The 9495-nt window shown below is 34.2% G+C and overlaps 1 protein-coding gene across 1 annotated transcript; it reads left to right on the forward strand.

The window, feature by feature from the left end:
- Nucleotides 1-361: 361 nt before the first annotated feature.
- On the forward strand, nucleotides 362-8596 carry LOC109181744 (vesicle-fusing ATPase-like). The gene is made up of 21 exons (XM_019331646.1): nucleotides 362-661; nucleotides 1364-1459; nucleotides 1557-1638; nucleotides 1812-1862; nucleotides 2454-2624; nucleotides 2739-2893; nucleotides 3083-3191; nucleotides 3371-3470; nucleotides 3545-3600; nucleotides 4169-4234; nucleotides 4339-4421; nucleotides 4543-4676; nucleotides 4926-5136; nucleotides 6004-6135; nucleotides 6217-6277; nucleotides 6370-6429; nucleotides 6519-6577; nucleotides 6659-6746; nucleotides 7836-7958; nucleotides 8074-8139; nucleotides 8238-8596. Exons 1-21 carry the CDS (start codon nucleotides 495-497, stop codon nucleotides 8379-8381), a joined length of 2214 nt encoding a protein of 737 aa, XP_019187191.1. The 5' UTR covers nucleotides 362-494; the 3' UTR covers nucleotides 8382-8596.
- The last annotated feature ends 899 nt before the right edge of the window (nucleotides 8597-9495 follow it).

Raw genomic sequence — 9495 nt, forward strand, 5'->3', positions numbered from 1 at the left:
TTATTATAGTGTGTATAAAATATAACGCTAAACCAAACATGATTATATTACATACCCCAATTTTTACCAAACACAGGAATCTAACATTCCCAGCAATCTAACATTCCCTAAGGTAATCTAACATTCCGTGAACCAAACGACCCCTAAGGAATAAGTTAATATCAAAGGGAATTTACTAAGGAACATTATTCTTGGGAATAAGAAAAACAAAGAAATATGCATATTCTCGGTAATGCTACTCTATTCAAAACCTATTATGCGAACTAAACATGCGGTTAGAGATTTAGGAAGGTAGGACATATGAAAATTTATTTTTTACTTGTAGTCTTCTAGTACTTATTTATAGAGTTTTGAGCTATTCCTATTTACTTTCGTAACAGAACCAAACGTCCCTTCCCCTTGATTTAAAAAAATCCAAATCAAAAAGTTTCCAGCATTCCACTTCGATTCTTATACAGTAATTTCCGATCTCTGTTAAGAGCGGAGTTTCAGAAATGGCAGGGTGGTCATCGTCAACGATGATCGTGACCAACACGCCGGCAAAAGATCTCGCCTACACCAACTTCGCATATTGCTCTCCGGCGGATCTCCGGAACTTCGTCGTTCCGGGTTCGAAGTTGGCCTACGCTCTCGTGGCCGATGCTTACGTTCTTTCCATTGCATATCCTTTTATTTTGTGGTAGCATTTCTGAGATCACTTGCACTTCTCTTTGTAGCATGTTGCTGAATTTATATGAATAATTCGATTAACTTCGTTGCTAGCATATCTTTGATTTTTTGAATAATTTTGATTAAGTGTTCACATTTACTATTTCTTTTTTTGTTTAAGCTCTGCAATTAACTAATTGTTTTAGAATTCCAGTGTCATTTAGAAATTTTACTGTAACTAAATGCTGAGGTCCTGGTTCTTTTCTTAATGTAGTGTTTTGTATTATGTTTTGGTATACTCAAGTAGTAGTAGGTTAGTGGCATATTGAAAGATTCTATGTTGTATTTACTTGTGAATAATGAAATGCTTTTTATAAACAGAAATTCCTGCTAAGCAAGAAGGTTACAGTAACAGTTCTGGATTCACCTGAAATACATGCTTAACAAGAAAGACCTGATTAAATTTGTGCCACTGAATAGGTTGTTAATGGTGGAGATATAACTTAAGAAAGATTTCATCTGTTAATCTTTTAGTTTATGATTGTGCTGACTTGTGAGTTTACATTAAGTTGTAACCAAAAAAATCAAGGATTATAAAGCACACTGTACAGGAAATTTGGTGTTCATTTCTATTTCTTATGTAGTTATGTGTTTGAATGGTAATCCATAAGTAGTGAACATCATGGGTTATAGTGTCACCTTAACTATGAGATACTGGCCATGACTCTATTTCCAATGGCCAACTTGGTCTTAATGCAATTCAACGCCGAGATGCAAAGGTTTCTACTGGGGACTCCATATCTGTGAGCAGGCAAGATGCATATGACCTTGCTTTAGTTGGTTGTCTGTGACTTGATGCTGATCTTTTTGTTTTGGTGCATTTCCTATATTTGCTTAATAAATTACAGATTCATCCCACCTGAAGATTCCAATCTTGCTTTGTTGACCCTTGAATTGGAATTTGTAAGAAAGGGAACAAAGGATGAGCAGGTAAAAATATAATATTCTCACTGCTTAGCAAAAGCTAGGGTTTTTTGTTGAAAGTATTTGCTTGTGCTAGCCAGTTATTGATTTAGGCTTTGACATGGAAAATTTCCATGATTGTTTTATTCCTCTCGTGCTAGTGATGGTCGAGCTAATTGGCCAAATATATTTCTTTGCAGGTTGATGCAGTTCAGATGTCTAATCAAATTCGAAAGAGATTTGGAAATCAGGTAAAAAGTTAATGAGAGTTCTTCTTTGTATGCTTAATAATTGATGTTTCTTTGCAGGATTCATCTGCCAGATTTCTTCTTTTTGGGTGAATATTAGGGTCCGTTTACTAACAGGAAATTGGAGAATAGAAAACAGAAAACATGTTTACTAGCACAGTTTTCCATTTTGAAAACTGAAAATAAATTTCCAGTTTTCTAGAAAACTTCAGCTCCCTGAATCCTGAATATAACAAAGATTAACTTATCATCTTATAATGGTGTTTTTAAGATTATTTAATTATTTGGGTTATAGATTAGATAATCTATTTTTACACATTTGGCAAAGATTATAGATTTTTGGCACTTCTCTGTTCGTTTAAATCATTAATAAGTATTTAACTTTGATTAGATCGTTTATTATTCAAAAATCAAAATGCATAATCATAATTCATAAGTTGTACCAAATTTGACCAGTATTAGCTTATATGCTAAAATTTTCCATCCATTTCCTTTCCTATTAGGTATAGATCAAGACTTGTCAGCTTAATATCATACACTTGTTTGCAAAACTTCTTTTAGATTTTGGCTTCACCAAACAGGGTGATTATGCAGGTTATGACAGCTGGACAAAGGGTGACCTTTGAATACCATGGAAATGGTTATATCTTCACTGTTAATCAAGCTCAAGTTGAGGGACATTCAAAATCAAAGAAAATTGAAAGAGGGCTACTTTCTTCGGACACATATATTATTTTTGAAGCTGCAAATGCAAGTGGAATAAAGGTAACTTCCTGCTTATTCTTTTATTAAGCAGCAGTTGAATGCTCTAATGATGATTACTCGATAGGCTTAACATTTGGTTGATAGTTTACTGATTACTAATTTGTATCCATACAGATAACCAACCAGCGTGAAGCTGCTAGTAGCAGCATCTTCAGGCAGAAAGAGTTCAACCTGGAGTCGTTAGGTATTGGTGGTTTGAGTGCTGAGTTTGCTGATATATTTCGAAGAGCTTTTGCTTCTAGGGTTTTCCCTCCACACGTCACATCTAAGTATGCCATATATCCTGCTAAATGAATATTAATTGTTCTATATGTTTCCCCATCCCACATTCCCAACACCTCACCCCACCCCCCCCCCCCCCCCCAAAAAAAAAAAAAAAAAAAAAAAAAACATATTATCTCTAGAAATGTGCCTGACTTGTTGAAAATTCTCTATGCCTATGGGATCTTAATTTGAAGACTTGGCATCAAGCATGTTAAGGGAATGCTGCTTTATGGGCCACCTGGTACTGGGAAGACACTAATGGCTCGTCAGATAGGAAAGATGTTGAACGGCAAGGAACCAAAGGTTGCTGCAACCTTTTGTTGATTTCTTTGTGGCACTTTTTAGTGAACCTTGGAAGCTGATTGGATGTATCTTTAGAGCTAATTAAAAGCTTGTGTTATTGTTAAAATTAGTATTGCTAATGCTATGATCTCTCTACTATTAATGGTTGTTTAGAGTTGACTAATAGCATTGAGTTTTAGATTGTCAATGGGCCTGAAGTGTTGAGCAAATTTGTTGGTGAAACTGAGAAGAATGTGAGAGATTTGTTCGCTGATGCCGAAAATGATCAAAGGACCAAAGGTAAGTAGTTTTGGTGGCCAAAATTATTTTGCGCTCTTTTACTGTTTATATGATTTTGGACTTCTATTTTCCAGGTGACCAGAGTGAATTGCATGTTATTATTTTTGATGAAATTGATGCAATCTGTAAGGTGGGGGCCTCAAAACTTTCTATCTATCTCTCTCTCTCTCTCCTGAAACAATAATTTATCTGCAACAGCCAACAGGGAAATCTTTGCTCAAACCGAACCACAGCCACCTCTAGGTCAATGTTTTGGATGAACAGTAACAGTACATAAAAAGAAAATAATATATTCAGGGCCATGATTGTGGCTCTGACACCATGTTAAAGAAGAATAAAATTTATTATATCAGAAACTTACACCTCAGTACAAGCAACAGCCAACAGGGCAATGCGTAGGAACTAAAAGGAATAGAAAACTAAGAAAATAAATGAAAGCAAGGCTCTAGGAAGATAGGTTTTCTCCTAAGAATACTAAAACACAGATTTGGAATACACAACAATTATTCTCAAAAATACCATTGTCGTTGCAGGCTTTGCTTCATTTCTAGTTTTGCTTCCTAGTCATTTTACAAACCTGGTTAACTGATTTTATTAGCCTTATCTGACTGCCACAGACACTAACAACTTCACACTCTCTGAAAGCCGAATATGGAGATTTGATCACTTCATTTAACAGTTTACCATTGTGTTTGCAGTCCAGAGGTTCAACTAGAGATGGAACTGGTGTACATGATAGCATTGTGAACCAGCTTCTCACAAAGGTATACTTTATTAAGTTTGTATTATGGACACATTTATTGAGGGAATATCTGGCTGCACTTGCATGCTAGATATTTGACTGATTGATGATTTAATTGCACTACAGATTGATGGTGTTGAATCTCTTAATAATGTTTTGCTCATTGGAATGACAAATAGAAAAGACTTGATTGATGAAGCACTATTGAGGTAATTATCTCTCGTCAATTGTATTCCTTTGTTGCTTAAAGTTTATCCTTTTTGGTAATTTCATTACTAAACCTAGCATGGTTATCTTATAATGCATTATAAATGATAACTTGTTGCAAAGGCCTGGACGATTGGAAGTTCAAGTGGAGATCAATCTTCCTGATGAAAATGGTCGTTTGCAAATTCTCCAGATTCATACAAACAAAATGAAAGAGAATTCTTTTCTTGCTCCGGATGTGAACTTGCCAGAACTTGGTATGCTGCTTGGTGTTCTTGCCTAAGAGCGTGTGACAATTTACTGCATTTTTCTCAGTTATTATAAGCACTGTTTTTTTATTTAGATATAATCAATTAATCATTCTCATTTACATTGAAGATATTCTTTTGGATTTTATTCTTTCCTTATGGCTTCTGCAAGTTACTGTCCAAGTTGAAATGGTGTATTAGTATATTTGATTATTAATTGGAATTCTTATAGTGCTCTCTTATTTTCCTTGAGTGCAGCTGCACGAACAAAAAATTATAGTGGTGCAGAGCTTGAAGGTGTCGTGAAAAGTGCTGTATCATTTGCTCTGAACAGGCAACTGAGCCTTGATGATCTTACCAAACCAGTAGATGAGGATAACATAAAAGTGACAATGGATGACTTCTTGCATGCCCTTCACGAAGTCATCCCTGCATTTGGTGCTTCTACTGATGACCTTGAGCGCTGCAGGTTGGCTTATTTAAATTGTATAATTTAAACATTTTAATCACCTAGGGTCCTATTATGTAGATTAAATCTATGGGGAAAGTTTATTCTCATTAGATTTGTTTGATAAAGGGAGAAGGGGTCTTGTGAAGCACAGATACATTGTGTCTTACATGGACATGAACATGAACATGACGACACGTGACTTAAGAAAGATAAGGGAACATGTTGAACTAGGGACATTGTTAGAATCTAAGATTGGGTTGAGATCACTCAATTGGGCTATAATGCACATGTGCCAAATCACATTAAAAGATTAAATCCAATCAATTAACTAATCTAATCCATGGTCTTATAAACCCATATGTTTCTCTCTTATTTTTCAATGTGGGACTCTTAACAAACATATTTAATCATTGTTACTACTTACTACTACTTATATATCAAGTAGCAAGTCAACAATACAAATGAATTTATCAAAGAAGTGATGGTCCATCTGAGAAACTACATATTTGCATGTAGCTTTTCAAAACTTAGTTCGATTGGGATATGAATCTGGCCAAGAATTTTATTCAAAACTTGAATAATTTTCTGCATAAGAGGGCACCTGTCTCCCTTGACTTGGGGACAATGAAAATAAAATTAAATAATAGGAGACGGAATTTGGAGGAGAGTGTCGAACACACAAAGATGAGCATACAGTTGGCACTGTACTTTTCTAGGAGTTTGAAATGTGTGTTTGGGTAGAAGTGGATTTTGGTGAAAAGCTTGCTACTTTAATAAGGTCCTTAAGAGAACAATAATAAGTAACTCAAAGGACCTTGAGCACTAGTTTCAAGGGTGCACTTCATAGTGGAAAAAAGGATTAGTTCTCAACTTATTGTTTTGCAGGCTTAATGGTATTGTGGAGTGTGGTCAACGACATGAACACATCTATAGAAGAGCTATGCTAATGGCAGAACAAGTTAAAGTCAGTAAAGGAAGCCCCCTTGTTACTTGCCTTCTAGAAGGCCCGAGTGGCAGGTAGGTTTTTTTATTTTCCTGCTTGTTTTCATATGTCAAATAGTATTCACATTTCTCTAAAGCTGATCTATCTGTTGGCAGTGGTAAGACTGCAATGGCAGCAACAGTCGGTATTGAAAGTGATTTTCCGTATGTAAAGATAGTAAGTATTCTGATGTATTATGTTGACATTTAATCTAATTTTCTAAACCATTAGCATTTCTCATGTTGCCTCTCCATTTCTTCAATTGCTAGATCTCTGCAGAGACAATGACTGGACTAAGTGAGGGTAGTAAATGTGCTCAAATTATCAAGGTTCTACACAGTGACCTTTTGCACTATGATCAAAGTTTCATTTGTAATTTTCATTTATGTTTATAAATAACAAGCATTTTCTGCGGCAGGTTTTTGAGGATGCTTACAAATCACCACTAAGCGTAATCATCCTTGATGACATTGAAAGGTAATCTGTATTCTAGATGACTGGCTTTTAAATGAAGTACTTCGATGTGGATTATGGACACATCATCTTATACTTATGCAGGCTACTTGAGTATGTTGCCATTGGCCCTCGATTTTCAAATTTGATATCCCAGACATTGTTGGTGCTCGTCAAACGGCTTCCTCCAAAGGTAAATTCTCTGTGGTTGTCTAGGCGGTATTTGTGGTGCCCACATTCTCCATTTTTGTTTAGGCAGGCTATATTCAGAGTGCACACAGGCCAGTGCACTTAACTGTGAAAATATTTCTTTTCACCATGTGTGGATTGGACCAAATCTTTTGACCCTTCCATGGTTACACCTTGGACATTGTTTTCCTTTTCCTCATCTATGTTATGGATAATTATAATTTGTATTATAAATTTATAATTATAAACTTAATTTGTTAACTTCCACAAAATTGAATGTTTTGTGGGAAAATCTGCCCAAGGAGAAGTTCAGGCTATTCTTAATCTTGGCAGATTGCCAGGGAAAGACTTCTGAGTTTATTTATAGGCTGCCATTTCGCAAAGAAGTGAATTTATTGTAGTAGAAGTTGCCAAGTGCAGAAGTAGGAGATTGATATAGAGTATAAGAATTGCTACTCAAAGTAGCATTTAGTCTATGAGAACTAGCTTTTAATAAATTTTCCCAGTTTACCCTCTGTTTTCTTTTTCAATTTTTTTCTTTCCTTTATGGTAATGGCTGCAGCTTTTCCATTTCTCTCTTTTTCCTCCCTTCAAAGCCACAGACCTGTTTGTTTTTTGAATTTTACTGTTTTATTAATTTGGTCTTATTAAACATGCCTAAAATACAAAATCAAATTTAAATATATCATTATCATAAATGAAATAGACCAAATTATTTACGTGTAGTCTTTAAGAGTTAAGTTATTAAAAAAATTTAAAAAAAAATGTGCTTTTAAGTCATTTTACATTTAAAAACTAGTTCATTACCAAACACTTTTAATTCAATCAACTAGCTTATTTGCCAGTTGCGGCAAACAGAGCCTTTTGAGTTTAATTTGGATAATCAAACTTGGGGGCAAGTCTCCATTAAATTTTTAGGGCCTTTCTGTTTTTGTTACTCTTATAAAGGGTAAGATACTATTCTAATAGTGATTTTTAATTTTTTTGTTATATTGATGTTGGGACCTGATGTGTGACTTTCTTTTTTATTAGTTATTATACACAATGAGATTACTCATTTACTCAGGACTATCCTAAATTCCTACTTTTACAGGGGAAAAAAATCCTTGTAATTGGAACTACTAGTGAGGTTGGTTTCTTGGAGTCAGTTGGCATTTGTGATGCATTCGCAGTCACACATCACGTCCCAACATTAAAGACGGATGATGCCAAGAAGGTAAAGTCTATTTTACGTTTCTTTTGATGAATTGAATTGCACTGAACTATTTGTATCATTTACCCTCCAAATCAATATATCGGTTTAATGTTTGACATTTCTACTCCACTTGTAGGTGTTACAACAGCTTAATGTATTCTCAAAGGAGGATGTTGATTCTGCTGCAGAGGCATTAAATGATGTAAGCTCGAGAATTGTGTTGGCTTTGTCTCTGTTTGTAATTACATTTATTTCACTAGTGATAACCCTCGTTTTATGAAACGTGTCCTTTTTTTTTAGATGCCAATCAAGAAACTGTACATGGTGGTCGAAATGGCTGCTCAAGGTGAGCATGGCGGAAATGCAGAAGCAATCTTCTCCGGAAAAGAAAAGATCAACATTTCACATTTCTATGATGTCCTCCAGGACATTGTTCGATTCTAATTTAAGTTTGGATTCAACTAATTTTACTGCCATATTTGTATTTGGTTTCAGATTAAGTTGAATGGACACGATTTTTCTAAGCTTAGTAGTTATAAAACTCTGATGTTGTAATTGTTATGTCCCTTATTTCCATTTCTTTCACAGTTGAAGTTTGTTTGGAAAGCAATGTAGAATTTTTAATAGAAAGGTAAGAGTTGGATAAATTATTTTACTCACTGTTTTATGTTTTCAATCTTACTCAAATGTATCGGTAACTAAATGTTTTTGTTTTAGTTTTGATGATCTTTTTCAATCAAAAGGAAAAAATTACAGGGACTAATCCATGTAAACAAACTTAAATAACTAAAATTAAAAAAAAAAAAAATTAATTTGTAATCTAAGTTCCACTGCTCAGAATCTCCTTGCAGAGACAAGAGGCGAAGTCAACCAGGGCGAGATCTCTCAACAGGGGCATTCAAATCCTTAATAATATTCTCCATGATGACATTGAGTCCTTGATGGCTTTCTTGCCTGGCGCCAGTCTCCACTGTAATCTGTGTATTGTTTCTCCTCTTGGGTGTTGCCCTTCCCTTTAGATATAAAAAATAAAAATAAAAATAACTAAAATTTAAAAAAATTTCCAATTTGTTTGTCATCTATCTCTAAACAAACTTAGTGTCACGTACTTGTTAATAACATTACTTTCAAATTCTAAATTCGAATCAAATGAAATTATTTCAATTTCAAATTTTTTGAATTGAAATTCAAAACAAATAAAATGAATAAAAAAATCTATAATATTAAATTAAATGGAAGATTTCAATTCTATCTAATTAGAAGAAATTCGACATATCTATTTTGAATTTTGTTTGGAAGCAATGTAAAATTTTTAATAGAAGGGTAGGAGTGAGATAAATTGTTTTAATCACTGTCTTATGTTTTCAATGTCACTCAAATGTATATGTAACTAAATGTTTTAGTTTGGATGATCTTTTCCAATCAAAAGGAAAAAACTATAGGGCCTAATCTATGTAAACAAACTTAAATAACTAAAATTTTAAAAAAAAAAATTAATTTTTTTCCATCCATCTGCGAAACAAGCTTAGTGTCACGTACTTGCTAATAACATCACGTG

This window comes from Ipomoea nil, unplaced genomic scaffold (genome assembly GCF_001879475.1).
Source record: "Ipomoea nil cultivar Tokyo-kokei standard unplaced genomic scaffold, Asagao_1.1 scaffold1043, whole genome shotgun sequence".
In the NCBI taxonomy this organism is placed as follows: Eukaryota; Viridiplantae; Streptophyta; class Magnoliopsida; order Solanales; family Convolvulaceae; genus Ipomoea; species Ipomoea nil.

Bases quoted from the DNA above. Each gene is read 5' to 3' on its own strand.
- LOC109181744 (XM_019331646.1), top strand. From the start codon at position 495: ATGGCAGGGTGGTCATCGTCAACGATGATCGTGACCAACACGCCGGCA. The intron at 1,863-2,453 runs GTAAAAAGTTAA...GTGATTATGCAG, and splicing joins GAAAGAGATTTGGAAATCAG to GTTATGACAGCTGGACAAAG. The intron at 6,278-6,369 runs GTAAGTATTCTG...TTCAATTGCTAG, and splicing joins ATTTTCCGTATGTAAAGATA to ATCTCTGCAGAGACAATGAC.